The sequence below is a fragment of the Paramisgurnus dabryanus genome, chromosome 20 (genome assembly GCF_030506205.2).
Source record: "Paramisgurnus dabryanus chromosome 20, PD_genome_1.1, whole genome shotgun sequence".
Taxonomy (NCBI): Eukaryota; Metazoa; Chordata; class Actinopteri; order Cypriniformes; family Cobitidae; genus Paramisgurnus; species Paramisgurnus dabryanus.
In genome coordinates this window covers 5,871,364-5,891,739 of record NC_133356.1, presented here as the reverse complement: position 1 = coordinate 5,891,739, position 20,376 = coordinate 5,871,364, and the positions used below count along the sequence as shown (strand labels likewise).

Sequence of the window (20,376 nt, the reverse complement as noted above, 5' to 3'; positions counted from 1 at the left end):
TGCGCATAATATGTGCCCTTTAAATGAAAAACAACCTGAGGACTCCATCAAATCTTGTATTTTGCATTATGTTCATAGTCGTAAATGTTTTCATTATATTGTCTACTTAACTGTTAAGTTTCTTTGATGTGCAGTTGCTTATCTTTGTTTGAAAACCGGGATCATTAACCACTAATCCTAATTTGTTGAGGGGAAAAACAGATCATTGTCTGACATTTAAAAAATGCTCTGCAAACTTCATCTCAAGTGCTTTGTGTCTTCACTGCCTCTCAGCTCTTCCCAGCTCATGTTTGACCGTATGCTCATATGAATAATCCCTGTGTACACACTTTGATGGGTTCTTCATTAGCATGCTGTGTGGTGACCGTCTATATCCACATACACTTCTGTAATTCCCTGAGGTTCTGCTCTTTCATTTACTCTCGTGGGTTCTCGGGAGTTTTTTGATACCAAAGGTTCAAAGAGACAAACCGCAGGAACTGCGCTCAGTGTGTGTGTTCCTGTCTCAAGTCATTTTTGTGTTGTTCGTGTGGCGTGTCCAGACTTTTTCTTAGAGATTGGTCAATACGTACGTGTAAGAAAAACATCTTTGGCCGTCGTGTTACGCCTTGCTGCTTTTTCAGTCTTGTGCCATGAGCGTCACATTGTTAAGACGGCTTGTCAGGTTGAAATTGGTTTATAAAAACACGTCTAGAGGCCAGTTCAGTGCAGCTGCACTCCTTCCAGCTGCACTGCAAAAAAAAAAATGTTTTTTTCTTGTTTTCTAGTATAAATATAAAAAAATCTTCAATCTTGATAAGCTTAGTTGACAAGCAAAAATACCAAAAATGTTCATGCTTGATTTTGGGAAAAAATTATTATATCAAGCATGAAAATTAAGCGAGTTTATTTTTAAAACAGGTAAAATTTTCTGCCAGGGGGTTTAGAAAAATCAACTTTATTAAAAAAAATAATTTGAATTTGGACCCACTGGCAGATATTTTTTACTTGTTTTAAGCATAAACTTCTCACTTATTCATCTGATTTTTTAAATATTTTTATTTTATAACAAGACTTAATATCTTAGGTAACTGTGCTTATTAAATAAATGTATCATGATTTAACAATTTTTATATATTTATACTAGACGTATGAAGCGCATGCACTAAAGAATAATTTATATAAATTTGTAAGAATTGAATTGTAAAATGCATACGATTATTACAGATAAAAACATTACAAAGACATACAAATGTGATACGAATTAGCCATCTCGTAAAACACGTACAAATTGCCATGAGATTGTGTTGCTAATTCTGACAAAAATTTCATTTGAAAACAATTAGAATCCCAACACAATCTCATGGCAATATGTCCCTATTTTACAAGGTGGCTAATTTATATGAATTTATACAATATTATTTGTACTACACTACAAAAATTATTTTCAAGAAAATAATTCTTAGTCTTGTTTTCAGTAAAAATATTTAAAAATTCATAAATTAAAATGCTTTTTCTTGATGAACAATACGACCCAAGAAAATAAGTCTAGTTTTAGACCAAAAATATCAAATTTAAGTGATTTTGTGCATAAAACAAGCAAAATAAAATCTGCCAATGGGGGAAGCAAATTTTTCTTGAAATTTTCTTGAATTTAGTGTTAAATAAAAAAAATTAAGATTTTTTTGCTTACACCATTGGCAGATTTTTTTGCTTGTTTTATGCACAAAATCACTTAAATTTAATTTTTTTGGTCTAAAAACTATTTTCTTGGGTCGTTTTGCTCATCAAGTAGATATTTTTACTGAAAATAATACAAAAATACTAAGCAAATGTTTTCTTGAATTACATTTTTTGCAATGTATATTATTATCAGCTTTTATCCCGGTGACATTGGGGTTTAGAAGCAATGATTTATTTGTGCTTTTTCAGATAATAGTACATTTTTGTGCAGTTAATATCTTACAAATAGGTAAAATATGAGGTCAGGTTGGAGGTCCTAATTTTTGGATGTCATACATTTTTTATTTGAACATACAAATATTATTTTTTTGTCTATGTTTTAATAAATGTGCTCTTTAAGATAGCTGTGTGTGTGTTTGTATGCATGTGTGTTTATATACAGATATAGGGTCTGCTTAAAGCACAGACATATTATATTCTTTATAGGAAGATTGAAGAAGACAGGGCGTGTGAGGTTTGTGTCCTTACAGTTAACTTTACCCTGAAATGTGTGAGGTTAAGCACAACCACAATTCGAGAGGCATCACAATACAGCCCACATGCAGGCAGATACGATAAATCCTGTGAAACAGATTTTTCTGATCTAATTCCTGGAACATTAAAGTTCAAAAGCTCAACTCTTCAAAACAGGTGTGTCTATCCACCCTTTGCATCTCAGCCTGTTTGTTCACTGCCAGCAGCTCTCAGATCAGTGAGATAGACGTCTGGCAGGAGGGCTTGCGCTGTGATGTGGTGTTAGAAGCACAGATGTTATATCTGAAGAGGTGGATCTATAATCTGTGATGTTGAAGAGAGGCCATGTCTTATCAGAGATGTACAGGAGCGCACACTAGGGAAGCAAGAGATTGCATAAAGTAGGATTCAAAATATGGAGATGTTTATTTTTTGTAATGTGCTAAAATGAGATAAAAAACATTTCCTTAATTTGTATTTTGTGTGTTTTCTTGTTAATATATATATAAATCTTAAAAAATAACAAGCTTGGGATTTATGTTTAGTTTTTGTACACTATTAGCAAATAGTTTTAATATTGTTGCATAAAACAAGCATCCAAAAACTTGAACCTACAAAGAGGCAATTTTAACATGTTATAATAAAGTATGTGTGAGGTATTTTGAGCTAAAACTTCACATACGCACTCTGGGGATACCAAAGATTTATTTTAAGTGCTATAATTTGGTCCCCAGTGCTTCTATCAACCTAAATGCGAATAAGAACAACCCAGTAACTTAGTTTTGGTAAACCATTCTCTGCAAGCAAACATAGGTTGTTCAGATTTCCATTTACAATAGTACCACCCCTTAATCTGCACTATTCAATTATGGCACTGCTTTTTAGTGTAGAGAGAAAGAGCGAGATAGAAAATAATTGACAGAGTTTAAATTGTAAACAAGCTACCATCATTGCGGTCAGTATTTTGCTTTTTATCGGCTCATTTGCATTTTAAAGGACCTACAAAATGGCAATTTTAACATCGTATAATAAATGATCTGTTGGGTATTTTGAGCTAAAACCTCACACATGCACTCTGGAGACACCAAAGATTTATTTTACATCTTAAAAAAAATCTCATAATATGACCCCTTTAAGTAAGGAAATTTGCCCCCCCCCCCAAAGCCTGAAGTCCTAAAAATCTCACATCAGTTTACCTTTATTACTGCTGGGCAAAGATTAATCTAGATTAATCGCATACAAAATAAATAATGAGTTTTTGCATAAAATGTGTGTGTTTACTGGTTTTAAATATATGTATATATTTTATATATATTAACACACACACATATGTACATTTCAGAATTTTTCTATTTATATATCCATTTCTTTATTTGTATATAATATAGAATATATAAAAATAAATATATATACACATGCAAATGTGTCTTAAATACATACATGAATGTGTGTGCATTTTTAATTACACACAGCACACACTCATATATTATGCAAAAACTCACTTTTATTTTGTATGTAATTAATCTAGATTAATCTTTGCCCACTAGAGTAGACCACAGTAAGATTGCTTTACTTTCTTTGTCATCTTGCTGCCAATCTCTGTCACTTTGTTTGTAAAAACAGCTGTTTTTGATATTAGGGGGATACTCAAGGCTTCAGGACAGTGTAATGAAATATCAGACTGTGTGACAGCATTGTTGTTCTTAAAGGGGTCATGTTGTTAATTTTGTACGTTTTTAAAATGTTATTTTTAAAGCTCTATTTTTAATGTTATTTGTGCATTTTCCTCGTAATTTTTAGCCCTTATTCTGTGGCTTAGTTGTTAATGCTTTCCCCGCCAGCATTTTTCATGATTTTCACAAAAGTTGAATGCCTCCCAGAAAATGTTCTTCTTTAAAGGGGCCATGTCACAGGACTTTTTTAAGATGTCAAATAAATCTTTGGTGTCCCCAGAGCACATATGTGAAGTTTTAGCTCAAAATACCATATAAATAATTTATTATATCATGTTAAAATTGCCCCTTTGTAGGTGTGTGCAAAAATGTGCCGTTTTGGGTGTGTCCTTTAAAATGCACATGAGCGGATGAAGTGCAAACACTGATCACAATGATGGTGGTTTGTTGAAATTGAAACTCAATTGTTCTGTGGATTATTTTCTCTCTGCACTAAATGGCAGTGCTGTGGTTGGATTAAGGGGTGATTTTATTATAATAAGAGCTCCTTATGACATCATAAGGAGAGCCAAATTTCAACGACCTATTTTTTCATGTGCTTGTAGAGAATGGTTTACCAAAACTAAGTTACTGGGTAGATCTTTTTCAAATTTTCTAGGTTGATAGCAGCACTAGGGACCCAATAATAGCACTTAAACATGGAAAAAGTCAGATTTTCATGCCATGGCCCCTTTAAATATATAAACCTACAATATATAAATGAAAGAACAGACCCTCTGCTTTAAAAAAAAAAGTTTCATCCTACCTTCATCAGTTCTCTTTTTATAATCTCTCAAATATGGGTTTATAAGACCTTACGACATGAACTGTGTTGTTTTTATTACCTTAGAACGAGACTTTTTTTATTTACATCCTATACATTGGGGGTCCCCTTTCATGAAAGTCACCATTTTGCACCGCCACCTTCTACAGTAGTCCTAAATGGACAAACTGCTCTATGAGGCACGTTTTGTGGTTCTGGCTAGATAGGATACAGCCCAAATCCAGTAAAATGTTGGGTTTAGGGTTAGGTTTGGGGATAGGATTTGAATGAAAACAGCGCCCCTCTGGTGAGGTTTTGGCTGTAGCTGTATCCCTTCTAGCCACAAACACATTTGTCACTACGTTGTCTCAGACGACCACATGTTTGTCCTGTGGCGTCTACCGTAGCCTCTCTATGTGTTTTGAAAGGGAGGGATGAGCTGTGTACTGGGCCATTGGTTGCAATTCACAATCTCACCACTAGATGCCGCTTAAAACTCTACACAGTGGACCTTTAACAGATGAACTCACTGTTAACCATCAGCCACTCATTTCTAATAGGCAGATTAAGTGATGCAGAACACAGCCATGCACAACACATGGTATGAGAGACCTTTACACTTTTTACTCTGATCATTTGTTGTGTTGTTTTTAGGAATAATTGTATCTAATAATTTCTTTCTTTTCGGTCAGTTTGCAGCCTACTTTTTTCAAGTTTTTAGTTCAGAAACTTACTGTATATTTTCATACCAGAATGAACTCCCTTATCTCATAAAATTGCGGTACTACTGAATGATTCCCCTGTAAAAAACTAAACTGTCCACCATCCTCTCTGCTCATGTTTCCCCCTGCGCTCCTCATTTTTCCTTCTCCTTTCTCTGCACTTCTGTGTCCTTGGAACTGATAGCCCAGTGTTTATGTCTCCGAACTCCCTCCCATCTAATGAGGATCAGTGTTGTTTTAAACATGAAATCGGAGTCTAGGCTGAGAGCAATCAATACACACCCATTACTTCTCTCTGTGATGAAGCAGTCCATCTCTCTCTCTCTTCTCACAAACCCCGTCTCTTGTCTCAGCGTATTTTCTGGTATCGGATATTGGCTTTGAAGGGGTTATGAATTGTTGGCTCCCAAGGGCATCTCCGTGCTTGGCTGTGCCAATTACCCTTCTGAATAATGGCCCCCGCGGAGGCGGCTGACGTGCCACAGCTGGAGTCTGATATATACATACCAGAGATGAAGATCAGATCTGGCTATAAAGACGTCTGATAAACACACCAACAAAACACAGATCAGATTTAAAGGTAAAGTGTGGCTGTGTCATCACCAAATGGGAATAATTAACTTTCCCGTCTTCCATTGCACAGACAAACAGATACTGTAGTCCAATCCCAAATGTACACCACTGGTGGAGATGATGTTGCTGTGTCAGTCTGGTCAAGAGTTTTGATGTTTGTGCTGTTTAAAGCTCTTCAAAGAAATAGTTAACCCAAAAATATGGTTGTGACCCTGAGTTTTTCCTTTCGTGACACACAAAATGCGATTTCACTGTGATTTAAACTGTGAAGCCCCCAAATGGAGCAGTAATAAGTGTTTAGAGCCCATGTAATAGCTTTGTGTAAGAAACAAATTTCAGTAAAAATGCTGGGTTATTTTCAACCCAGCGTTGGGTCAAAAAGTGACAAACCCATCCCTGTTGGGTTGTAATCTAACCTATGCTTGGTTGTTTTCAACAATTGTTGGGTTAAAAACATTTTATAGGTTTATTTTTGAACCAATGCAAATATCCCAGCATTTTTAATGTGTATTGTTCTGATAATCTTCCTCTTTTGGTGGTAAATGCTGTGTGCGCTTGCGTGTCATGTGACCGATCGTGACATGGCAAGTTTAAATACGTGAGTGCAGATGATATTTGAGAGATATGGCGGGGAGTAAATCAATAAAGATCTTCAATTTCAATCTGTTACTCACTCAATACGGCTTTAGAGGATTACGGCATTTGAGTCTCATACTTTTATTTACTTCAATAAAGCTTTTATGGTGATGTTTTATTCATTATAATGAAAATGTAGTAACCGCGGTTATGCGTGTGTTGATTACAATTTTTAAAATCATGGTTAAAATTTGTGGTAAGTTTATATTGTACCCAGGGCTCTTTCTGGTAAAGCCACAGTTAATTTTTTTAAGGGATATTCACTTTTTATCAGGAGCTGATGTTACATTATCACATATTAAAGGAGTATAATGTGGAACAGTTCACCCCCCAAAAAAGGGACCATTTTTTCATATTAGTAATAAAAATTACTATGGTCTAGTTCTCAAACTTTTTCGGCGTGCGCCTCCCCCCTGTGTACGGTGCATCCATTTGTGGCCCCCCAAAGAATTTTTTTTTACATAAAACATTTCAAACTTAAAATTTGAATTAAACAAAACATATCAAATTATACACAGTAATACTGTTGGTTAGTAGCTTTATTTTTCTGAGGTTTAATTACACAGAATTTATAAATTTAATTTATTTTATAAAATGTAATTAACCCTTGTGGGTTGTTCAAATTCACTATCCATTCCACAATCATTTTTTATATTAACAATCGGTCATTTTGTGTGTTTTTGTCAGATAATTTTTTTTTACAGCTGTTTAAAGGTACAATCTGTAAGATATTTGCAGTAAAATATCCAAAAACCACTAGTCCGGTGTTATATATTTTGTCCAGCTGATTACTAAGAATATCTCTAATGTTTTCAACTACTTGTAAATTATGAGAAAATTGCCATTCTGTGACACGGGGCAGTGCAGTCGCCTGTCAATGACGTTAATATCCACGTTACCCTTTGTTACCCGCCTTTACTGACGTAGAAACCACATGACAACAGTGTCGTAGACAAATGCGGAAGTTAAAGCGTCTGTCAGCCACTCGCTTGTTTATGGTAAGTTTGTTAATCTGAACACTTAATTCTGTGCTGTGTTAACAAACCATCGTGTAGGACTAATAGTGTAAAATCTATGACTAACAATTGCATTTTGAACATTACATGAAACCTTACATAATGAAATAAAACAATGTCATCAAACGCAACATTTATAAAACTTAATTACTTTACCTTATCTGTTAACATGATTTCTTGTTGTCTGATTGATGGTCAAAGAATTAGTCAGTTTTCTTAAAAAAAAAATCCTGATAATTTACTCACCACCATGTCATCCAAAATGTTGATGTCTTTCTTTGTTCAGTCGAGAAGAAATTCTGTTTTTTGAGGAAAACATTGCAGGACTTTAATAGACCCCAACACTTAACAGTTTTAATGCAGTTTAAAATTGCAGTTTCAAAGGACTCTAAATGATCCCAAACGAGGCATAAGGGTCTTATCTAGCAAAACGGTTGTCATTTTTGGCAAGAAAAAAAAATATGCACTTTTAAACCACAACTTCTCGTCTATCTCCGTTCCTGTGACGCCCCAGCCAGTGGCGTGTTTACCCACCACGCAAACCACGCAATTGCGTAGGGCCTCGCGGGCTTGGGGGGCCCCCTACTGGCCACAAGGTCTGCGAAAGTATGTTACGTTTATTCAGACCCAAATAAGCACGGATAAAGCACGCGCGAGTGAGAGATGTGCAAGTATGCACGCAGAATAATATATGCGCGCAATCTCGCGAGGGCACATATAGTATGGGAAGCCGAACTCATCAAAAGAAGGACGAAACTGCGCCACTCGAGTGATCTGCGTTGCGCGAACCAATTATATGCACGGCTATGGCGTTTAATCAGACCCAAAAGTCGTGCGCACAAAAACCGGACGCTTGTCCACGCGCGAATATTGTTCTGCGCGCTCGTTTCTCTCGCTCGCTCGTGGACAAGCGTCCTCGCGAGCGCGCAGATGAGCAAACTCTACAGGACAGCGCACCTCTGCACAGCGCGAACAAAAAGCAGCCACACAAGTGCTGGAATGAGCGCTCGCTTGACTCTTTCTGTGCTCTCGTAACTGCACAACATTCACTCGATGGTCAAGTTTACTTTAAAGACTTTGGGCTTCACACCTGTGATTGGTGGTTTGGTTTGATCGGTGACACGCATCTTTTGTTCCACACTCATACAGGTATAAACATGATAAAGACACCACGCAGGGGTTTAAATAATGTCTAAAATACATAAATCATATTCTGTATCTCATCATTGTCATTAAAATCTCATCTTTAGTGTATTTCTAGTCTATATGCTTGTTGTATCTCACACAGTACGTTTGTTTTAACAATATGAACATGAAAGTTATGTGATTCCCATCCATAAATTCAAGCAATATCCAACTTACAATATTGTTTGCTGGTGTTTGTTAGTTCAGTTTGTTAGATCAGTCTGAATCATAATCTAATGCTTCCTCTTTTTCCTCATTTAGTTTTTTTAGTAAGATGTCAGACAATGAAGTTGCAGTATTAATTACATTGTTTTAACATCTATACATCCTATAAGACATTTGCAAGCAAAAGATATATCTGAGAGGGGAGCGAAAACTTTTTTTAAAAACCAAGAATTTTTGTCATACCAAACTGTAACAATTTAGTGTTATTTTAAGCAGTGTAAAACAAAATAAACCTGGTTTATATATATATCTCACTTAATTCTATATACTGAATATTTTTGTTGTGCAATTCAATTGAAAAACCTTGGGCAATGCTGGGGCATGGGGGGCCTTGGTGCTTGGACTTTGCATAGGGCCCCCAAAATGGTAAACACGCCACTGGCCCCAGCGTGACCTCACGCAATACGTCATCACGTCAAGAGGTCACGGACGATGTATCGAAACTACACCCCCAGTGTTTACAAGTGTGGAGAAAGAGGACCGTTCCGGCATTGTTGTATGTGGAATAATAATAATTAATGTCTTAATGTAATAAAACAGTTTATTGTTTAAAATGGACTGCAATTGTGCGTTTCACATGTAATACGTGACCTTTCGACGGCATTACGCAATTACGTGAGGTCGCGCTGGCTCGTCACACAGCCGGAGGAAGACGAGAAGTTGTGGTTTAAAAGTTTTTTCTTTCCAAACATGACAATCGTTTCGCTAGATAAAACCCTTATGCCTCGTTTGGGATCATTTAGAGTCCTTTGAAACTGCAATTTTAAACTGCATTAAAACTGTTAAGTGTTGGGGTCCATTAAAGTCCATTAAAATGAGAAAAATCCTGGAATGTTTTCCTCACAAAACATAATTTTTTCTCGACTGAACAAAGAAAGACATCAATATTTTGCATGACATGGTGGTGAGTAAATTAACTGGATTTTTTTTTAAATAAAATGGACTATCTTTAAAGACAACAAATCCCATCGTTCCACGCTGCTTCAGAGCGTCATTAATCAATCCACGTCGTTGTTATTGTTTTGATTGTGCGCCCTCTAGCGCTGCGGATTATACAAATTTCATCTTTAATTCAGTGTCTGCACGAACAACCCGAAAGTGTAGTGAATTTTCCCACGGTATATTGTTGAGTTTTTAAAAAATTTCAATGCATTTTCTCAAAATATTTGTTAATATAAGATTTGTCGCCAAAAATCGTTCCATTTGCTGAAACACAGAGAAAGTTGTGGCCAAATTAATACTAAAAAAAAGAATAATGTCCCTAACAACCCATAAACTGGGGCCCCTCGGCACCATCTCAGGACCCCCAGTTTAAGAACCACTGGTCTTGTCAAAGGGGACAATTTTTGAGTGAGCTGTTTCTTTATAGAGCACCTATTGTCCGATTCACGATTTTACATTTCCTTTGGTGTGTAAGTGTGCTAGTACATCTTTTCCAACGTAAATCTCTTTTCTTGGACTACAACAAACACATGGATTGTAGGCAACAGTTTACTTCCTGGGCCTTTTGACCTGGACACAACGGTCATTATCATAATTCCTCCAGCTTCGGACTCACAGCCTGTAAGTTAACTCCTGTTAGCATTGCATTGTGAGCGAACCTTTAAACATGGTAAGGAGCGTCACATTTCCGGCTGACGTCAGAGGTATTCAGGCCAATCACAACGTACAGATAAGCTGGCCAATCAGGGACACAAAGCTTTTCAAATCTGTCCGTTTCAGGAAAAGAGCGAAATCTGGAACTACAAAAATGTACGATATGTGGTTTTTAACCATAAACCACGCGAACACGTTGTATTAAACCAAATACACAAAATAATGTTGTGTTTTAGCAATTAAATAGGTGCTCTTTAGTCTATAATGATTATAGAGTAGTTTTGTATGCTTCTTTAAAGACAGTAAAGTTACCCATGCTGGGTAAATATTAGACAGAACACATTAAAAATAACAACAACCCAGCATTAGGTACAATACACCCATTGGTATTGTTCAATATTTACCCAGCATGGGTTACAAAACAACCCAGCATTTTTTACAGTGCACCTGAGTTCATATTAGTACCTCTGAGGAACATATTGTTACCAAATGTATACATATCTGTGCCCAAATGGTTCATATTAGGACTTTTTTAAATTGCTGCCCCGTGACAGCATGGGCCCATTTTTAACCATTTCCTTTGACAGTACTTAATTTACATTATTGGTGGTGCCACAAATAGTATGGTAACTGCAATATTAATGAATGTCTCATGAGAAGCATACTCATTTGTGGCTACTACATAATGAATCAGCGAGAGCTGACATACTCTTACACGCTGACACATGCTCGCTGACAGCATTTCTCTGGTTCTGGCTAGAATATTTCTCTGGATTACAGTGAGATCCACCGAGTCCTCTTTCTGCTTTTATGTGCCATCCACTGGCCCTGGGCAATAGAGGACAAACCTCAGGGGCACAGCGGGCATGTCAGTCACCGGTCGGGCTGTGCCAGGCTTTCACACACATTTACCGTGATGAATATAAATGTATGATGTTCCCTTCACAGTCTACGCCAGACAGGGCTGGCTGTTTCCCAGCACGAGAAATGGCAGATATATGGGATGTCATTTTCTTATACAGCGCACCTTACATTAGAAATGTTTTTTATTTTTAATTCCAGCATATTTTCTTCTTGTAGTATTTGACATCAACGCTGATTTGTTTCTTTGTCCCAGGCAAGAGTTATGTCCTGGAGATTGAAAATGTCATGGACACACCCCAACCTGTAAAATATAAAAATGAGCCGCTCTTACTGTCTTTCCACCTGATCTATAACTCATGAAATAAAATGAGAATTTTCTGGCATTGGTGTTTTATACTTCAAGAGCATATCTATGAATTTAAATTGTAATCGAATGTTCCTTATTATTAATAAACTAATAGAAAATAGTTTAATTGTTTTTAATTTATGCAAAATTATTTATTTTTCTTGTTTGTATAATGTTGACAAAACCTGGACATGTTTTTGTATGTATGCCTTTTTTATTTGCAGCATCCTTCTTTTGAATGTTAAGATGCAATATATTTATGTCTTACTCAGCTCTTGGATTCGCGACCTCACACAAGACTTGTTTGCTTATCATGAATAAGGTCAAAGGTGATGGTGAGCTCTCTCTTGAATTATAATTAGCTCAAACACGCCGCCTAGCGGCCATCAGCTCAAAAATCATCCGCGCTTTCCGTGACGCCAGACAGTGTGAGAGAAACTGATGGGGATGAAGTATAAAGGAGGAGGAGAGAGAGAGGACTAGAGAGGAGAGGTGGCAGAGACGTTGTGATTTTTTCCAACCTTCTTTCTTTAATTGGTCCTCCGGGATTCAGGGCGAGTCCTCCGTTTGCAGCTGCGGAGCTTTAATTGGCTGGAAATCCACCAAAATACTATTTGGGGAAAAAGCAGAGAGAGTTTATACAGTTTTGACCACCGGTCCCTTCTCAAAAACCCACTCATTACCAAGTCAAAACGGGAGAAGCTTTACGCAGAGAGACTCTCCAGAAACCTGATCAGAGATCAGACGCGTCCACCCGCCCCACTGCACGGACTACAGACCATCACCAGTCAGATCTGTGTGCGCATCTCCTCACTGACACCGGCAGCGCGCAAAGACGCGCGAGCTCTCCATCCCTTCACTCGTGCGAGAGCCACCGACGAGCGCGCATCTGTTCGGAGAACAGTTTAGCTCAGTGACACTGAGATATCAGATCGTGTCGGACTGCAGGTTTTTACGGAGACACCTTTGGATGTGTGCGAGAGTTTACATCAGCTGAAGGAATTTTGTGCGCATTTTCTGGATGGAGATTCATCAGTGCGCTCCCGCTAAACGCGCATAGGAACTAAACCAGCAAGTCTACCACTGAAAGTCAAGTTTAATTTTTACTCTAAAAAAGGGAATTAAGTATTAAACATTTATCGACTCGCTGTGAGCAAGCTGAGCTCGCACAGAGGAAGGTAAGCTATACTTCTTCTGTCCACGTTTGCATGAAAAAGGCTTTGGAAATCTCAAATATTTTAGGGTGCAATGGCTAAAAATGACACATTATGACCTTTTACAGTGCACACAGACCTATAGAATAACTTTTTTTTTTTAAAGTTTAATGTGTTAAAAGTTTTTTTTTGTGATTTTAATCAAACACAGTGGTTTAGGGAAACACGTTTAGATCATTGCTGATGTTTATGATGTTGAGCAACGAATCGCGTATCTTTCTAATGTTGGAGGTTATACATTAAACTTCTATGATTTGGATTATAATAAATACATAACACTTTTTACATGTTTACTTCTATTCCATTTAAATTGTCTTTATCATGAACGGGGTAGTGATGCTTCATACAGTAGATTGCCTCGTGTTGCGTTTGAACCATTTACTGTACTTGCAAGCTGTAATTTTAACCACTACGCTGCAGCACACCCAATTTGAGTAACTGTGATTCATACATAGGACAGTAAGGATCGTACCCCACCTCAAATTCTGAAATAATATGGGGTTGTACCAGCATAGACACGTATTTCTCAATATTTAATGTTTCTACAGTCACTTCTCGTCTGTAATGCATTGCTCGGGATTGCGCGTTAAAGTGTAGTCCACAATAGTTGTGCATGCCACTATTAGAGCTCTCTGTTGTCTCTTTATAAGAATACAACCAGAAAATACAGGAAATTTGTGTGTTGTATTAAAAACAGTATAAAAATATAAGATGAAGTGTCAAGTATTTAGGATAAACTCCCCTTCCAGGATTGAATGACTTCAGGACTTCAGTCTCCTCAAAAAAAGCTCAAGAGAGCCAAGAGAGGTCACACTAAATACTGACTGATGTATGAAGAAGACATTTAGTTCTGAAAATTGTTCTTGTATTTTATGTTTGTATCTTAAAAAATAAATATGGATGGACATTAAAACTTTGCTAAAACTACAAAGCTGGTGCATGGTGGCCTAAGATTTGTGCAAAGTACTGTAGTTAGTAAATGCATCATTTGTTGTGCAGACAAGACAACACTTTAACTACATTAACCTTATAATTTTCATGAGTTGAACAAATGCAACAACGCATAACCAGATGTGTGTTGTCTTTTCTGATCTGACCAACTTCATCCCGATTTAATAAATCATGTATCCGATCATCCTTAACCGGCCACCAATTTTAGTAATAACTTACTGCATTCAATCCCATCAAACAACGGCACTGCTCCTGTAATCTGCACATAATCCAAGATTTGGATTGAATTGTGTCCTTTACCCCTCATGCATAGATGCACTGGAATAATAAAACTACTGTACCTGGTGAATCATGGCTAGTTTAATCTCTGATGATGATGTGTGATTTCTAGCTAAAGGTGTTTTCATTTGCATGTTGTGATCGTGCGTTTTCTCCTCGCAGGTAATGAGGCATCGCACCTGAAGATGGAGATTTTCTGGATTTTATTCTTTTCGGTCCTGCACCGGTACGCACGAGCGCAGGGAGTTTACGGTAAGAGCTTTGCCGACAGATGTGCAGGCAGATATGTAGTGAATCTCGAGCACTCAATAAAACAATGTCTTTAATGGCTAGAAGCAATAGTAAATGCTCACGTTAAGATGCTTTGGAAAGATTAATGAAAGATTCCCATTGCATGAGTTGATTGTGATAATTAGACGCGCGGTTGGTCCATTCGCTCCATTTATTTGCTGTAAGGTCGTGCACGGTGATTTCTTTCTGGTGTGACACCTTTTTACACCACCTCAGCTTTTGCCAAAAATCATTTCTTCTTTGCATAATTAATCTTTTCTTATATCGGTGTACCCTTGCATTTACTGCACTTACTGTCAGACTTTAAAAGCTCAATTAAATGTGTGTAGTGAGAGAGAAACACTTGTCTAAGTTTGTCACACTGAGAACATTTGGAGCCCTGGAGAACATTATGATGTTAAAAATGGGGGAAACAAATGATGTCTGTGATTTAGTTTTTGTTTGGAGGCGATAACAGCTAGTTCCAGAAATGCAAATTCAGTCTAATGGTTTTCACTTTACAAGTTATTCACACATATTAACATTTATCAGTTTAATTTGATTTATTATCATTTATTTGACAAAAGTGAAATGATCTATTCTTTACAATTTACGCTCATGCATTTGTGCATTCAAGGATCGAACCCCTGACCTTAGCAGATACAGGAATACAAAGTATATACATGCACAGGATTGAATGTTATTAGGCCGACATGATTATCATAATGTAAGGCATAGACACAAACCAGAAATTGAGCCTGTAAGCTTTCTCTTAATGCAAAATGAGTCCAAAGTATTTTTGATATTATGCTGACTCGTATTAAACATTTCTTTAAGTTAGTTATACATGCATCTGTGGCCGAACGAATCTAAAGGACGTCTTTCTGTGAGTGCCTGTGTCTTTCTCATTTCATCACACATGCACAGACTCACCTGACTTTTAAAATGAATGTCATGCCACGCTATGGTGCTCCAGTCACACTTAGACAACGTCGACTGACCTTTTTACTCTTTATTAGTTTTGGTCATGAAGGTGCGCTGAATTTAATTTTGTTGTGAAGTCCTCACAGGCAGCAGCGGGGTAAAACCTGCCGTTATGATGATTCGGGAGAGAATGCCAGTTCGGATAATTAAGGGCGACGAAGCCCCATGAGAGACTCCTATTCACTTCCTCATTTCTTTCTTTGCTTTAGGGGCTTTTAACTCTCCTCGATCATCTTTAATCAGTTTAAGGCTGATTCACATTTGCTCTGTGAAACGCGTAAACACATTTCGCTCCACAATCAAAAGAAAACAAGTAAGAGGTTAAGTTTTGCATAAACAAAATCACATCTATTCTCGAGACCTTTAAGAGATTTTTGCAGTGTGACATTGTGTTCCTGACAATTAAATACCAATTAAATATTCGCATTAAATCTCAGCAGTCGAACTATGAGTTCTTTATTTTTATCTAATTATTGAAATGACATTCAGACATACTTTGTTTAGTTGAAGTTAAATGATGTTGCAGTGGTGGCCGGTGACTTCTCTTCTGCGGGGTTGCAAATTCAAAATATGTGTCATGTTTGTGTTGCTCATCATATCAAAATATGTGTTTGTTGCATCATGTGAACCATGTGCATCATGCATCATGTCAAAATACGTGCCCGCTGCACATGCATTGAAAGGGTTTATGATGAAAGAGACGCTCAAGTTCACAAAATCCTCGCAAGACACTCACTTAACACTAAACTCTGATTATTACGCATGAGATTAAGCGAGTATCTGGAAAATGTGAGTTTCTCTTTTATCATAAACCCCTTTGATGCGTGATGCACATAGGTTCACATGATACGCCCGATAAATATTTTGACATGACAAGCCACACACACATGACGGGCTAAATACATGTTGTGATGAGCGTCACATCGTGCGCCCTCGAAAAAGAAGTCAATGGTTACCACTATGATGTTGTTCTATTTTGGTGTTGGACTTTTATTTTGAAAGGCTGTAGTTTAAATTTGGCAGTCACGGTTGTGATAAGAAAGTGATTCTGTGTTACAGTTTATCGGCTCCTTGAAGTCCCTCTGTAATAAATAATTTTATCACTTAATGTATGAATATGTCTCCACCTCCACTCAATCTCACCAGCTTGGACCATAGATATAAATATATGTAGATGCTACATTCTGCTTTTTTCAGACACACAAGTCCGGTTTCACAATGCGTAAGTGAACTGCGTGGCACAAATAGTTTTTAGCGCTGATGTTAGCAGGTTAGAGGATTCACATTGCAAGCACAGAAGTAGATCTGAAGCAGCAGTGCTGCGATTGTTGTAAGACTATGCATCCATACATAATAGCCTATCTATGGCCACATAATTTCTAATGATTACATGTTTGTGACGTAGAAAACCGAGACAATTTTTATACCACGGTTTTAAATCCAATTTTATGGACAAAATAATGAGCAATAGTGTTGAATGATGAATTTGCACATGGTTTGTACAACAATAAAAACTTGATTTTCATCACACGGGGACTTTAAAATTTTGTTAATTACTCCCTGAAAAGTCACAAGGGGTGTGTACATTTGTATATATGTACTCTTATTGTTTGCATAATATTTGTCAGAACTTATTGTTTAGAAATAGTGAAAACATGCATTTGCAAAAAATTGATTTTAATTAAAAAAAAAAATTAAAAAAAAAAGATTTTCTTACTTAGTATTTTTGTTAATTAAGATGATTTTTCTTAATGAGCAAAACAACCCAAGAAAATAAGTCTAGTTTTTAGTCCAAAAATATCAACTTTAAGTGAGTTTGTGCATAAAACAACCAAAAAAAAAAAAAAACAACCAACGGCCAATGGGGTAAGCAAATTTTTCTTGAGTTTAGTATTTAAGAAAAATGTTAAAGATTTTTTTGCTTACCCAGTTGGCAGATTTTTTTGCTTGTTTTATGCACAAAATCACTTAAATTTGATATTTTTGGTCTAAAAAGAAAGTCATTTCTGCAGTGTGTATCTTGTTAAAAGCACCTTTTGCACTATTGCCTTCCTATGACACATCGCTTTTATTGTTTCCTAATCTTTGTAAGTCGCTTTGGACAAAAGCGTATGCTAAATGCCTAAATGTAATGTAAACGTAAATGTACAATAATGCAGCAGAGCTATGTTTTGGATGAAAAGTTTAATAATATTTTGTATTCGATTACTTACAGTGATCTGTTGGATGATTTGTATGGCTAAATGAGTCACAATAAAACACAATACAACACCATCAGTAAGATTTTGGCAATCATTCAGAAGGGGTTTGCAAGCACTTACTTGAATTTAAGTTATTTAAACTTAAATTGTTTTATCTTGAATAGTTATGAGTTGCTATAACTTTTAAAATAAAGTCGAATTATCTTAAGTTATATTAACTTTATTTTATAAGCTACAGCAGAAGTCAAGATAAAACATATTACATTTTTATACTTTAGAAATGTTAGTGCAAAACATTTTTTTGTTACCTTATACAGTGGTTATTCTCATTACTGTAATACAGCAAAGTTTTGTAATACTAAACTAATTACAGCGTAGTTAGTAGACAGAATCAAGACTACTTGTGTGCATGTTATGTTTTACAAAAATACCTGTTCTTCATTCCTTGTTCTGCCCCCTGATTTTCCTTTTTTACACATTTTTATTCTTTTGTCCTGCTGTCTGTATCTTGACCGACTGCTTTCTCTTTGAATCTTGTCTGTGTTTCTCCAGACGTTGTCGTCTCTCTTTTTTGCTTTGTCAGTCTTTTCACCCACCTCTTACTTTCATCTTCTTCACTGTATTTCTGTGCAGCTCGCGTCCTGTGGCGGTGCTCATTCACGGTGTGTGTTCGCCACTTAAACTCTATTAACCCGGGGGTCAGTACGTTTACCCGGTGGCTACTGTAGTTTTATTTTGCTGTCAGTGACCCATGGTTTGCTTATTATGTGGGTGCGTGTTCCCAGCCAGGTGATCTTCCCTAAAGCTGAATTTTATGACCCCAGATATATTTTTTTCAGGGGTCTAGTCTTAGGTCACGGGTGAGCGAGGAATGTAGATACACAGAAACATGGATTAATGGTTATGTGAAGTGTGAGTGGACAGCGGGTGACGTGTGTGTCCGCAGGCATGCATGATAAAAAGTGTGTGAGAGTGAACAGTTGGTGTGCTTTGACTAATGCATGAGAGTATCTGGGTAAGGGAAAGTATGTTATATACTAAAAATATAGATGAACAACATGTTTTCATACTGTACTTAACCCCGACAACTTTAACCTCATTTTCCACTTGTAATTTTAAAAGGAGGGGAGCATGGCTTTAAACCCTGGGTTACAAAGTTCTGCTTTTTTCTCTTTCTCTCTCTCTCTCTGTCTCCATTTCTCTTTCTTTCTCTAAATACACAGAACTAACCACACTAATGTCACTGAGGTTATCCAACCTAATGAAACCTGTTGAATTTTTTGTGATAAGAGTGCTATTTACAAGCGTGGTTGTCTGGCACAGCGTACAAACAGCTTTCTCAAAGATGTTATAACCAAGGTCTCTCTCTTTCTCTCTCTCTTTCAGACACACACACACACACACACATTAGCTCAGGTGTTCAATTATACAACAAAACTCCTTTTTTGAAGGTTTTTGGGTGAATGTTGTTGATGTAAAGGACACAGAGATACAGTCTAAAAATGTTGGGTTGTTTCAATCCTTGGTTGGGTAAAATATGGTGAAACTTAACTGTGGGGTTTCAATTAACCTATGCAAAGTTGTTTTAACTCTGTTGTTTTAACCCATGATTGGGTCAGATATGGCAATTGTCTAGGGAAGGGGTCTCCAACGTTGTGCCTGCGGGCACCAAGTAGCCCAAACAGAGTCTGTGTTTTGCCAAAGCAAATTCGATTAATAGTCTCTACACTGCAAAAAATTATTTTCAAGAAAAAGATGTCTTAGTATTTTGTCTTGTTTTCAGTATAAATATCAAAAAATTCTTAAATTAAGATGCTTTTTCTTGATGAGCAAAACGACCCAAGAAAAAACGTCTAGTTTTTAGACCAAAAATATCAAATTTAAGTGATTTTGTGCATAAAACAAGCAAAAAAATCTGCCAAAAAATACTAACATCAGAAGCCATAGCACAGACTCGCCTCACGCACTGCAAAAAAATATTTTGAAGAAAAAATGTTCTTTTTTTACTTGAAAATCATTTTTTGCAGTGTGTAAACGAAGGAGATTGCGGTGCACAGTCTGACAAATAGAGGAAATCCATTCAAATATCAACATTATAAGGAAAAGTAAAGTTTTACCCCAGTTTTTAACCCTTTAAAGTTCCAATGTACTGTAGGCTGAACATTGCATACTACAATACAATACAAAAAGCTAAACATGTTGCATATCTTTGGAAAGGTGAGTTTCTTGATTCAAATTATTTACCCTGAAAATTTGACTTTTTCCATATTTAAGTGCAATAATTGTGTCCCCAGTGCTTTTAATAACCTAGAAAATGTGAATAAGATTAACCCAGTAACTTAGTTTTGTGAAAAAAATTGGTAATTGAAATTTGTCTCCCCTTGTGATGTCAGAAGGGGATCATTTAATCTTAATCTGCACTATCCAACCACAGCACTGACATTTAGTGCAAAGATCAACTCATTTGCATGATAAAGAACACAACCGGAACAGCAAATTTTTGCTCACACCTACAAAGTGGCGATATTAACATGTTATAATAAATGATATGGTGTTATGAGCTAAAACTTCAAATACGTACTCTGAGGACACCAACAATTTATTTGACATCTTAAAAAAGTCTTGTGAAATGTCCCCTTTAAATCCTTTTAATAAACAATCAAC

The 20,376-nt window shown here is 36.6% G+C and overlaps 1 protein-coding gene across 3 annotated transcripts in view; it reads left to right on the top strand.

Moving 5' to 3' along the window:
* Positions 1–12,354: 12,354 nt before the first annotated feature.
* mdga1 (MAM domain containing glycosylphosphatidylinositol anchor 1) overlaps positions 12,355–20,376 on the top strand; it is a 297,418-nt gene continuing 289,396 nt past the window's right edge. For all 3 annotated transcript variants that reach the window (XM_065296120.2, XM_065296119.2, XM_065296118.2), the window contains exons 1-2: positions 12,355–12,991; positions 14,420–14,509. In XM_065296120.2, coding sequence (XP_065152192.1) covers positions 14,443–14,509 — 67 coding nt within the window. In that variant the 5' untranslated portion in view covers positions 12,355–12,991; positions 14,420–14,442. The remainder of the gene's footprint in view (positions 12,992–14,419; positions 14,510–20,376) is intronic.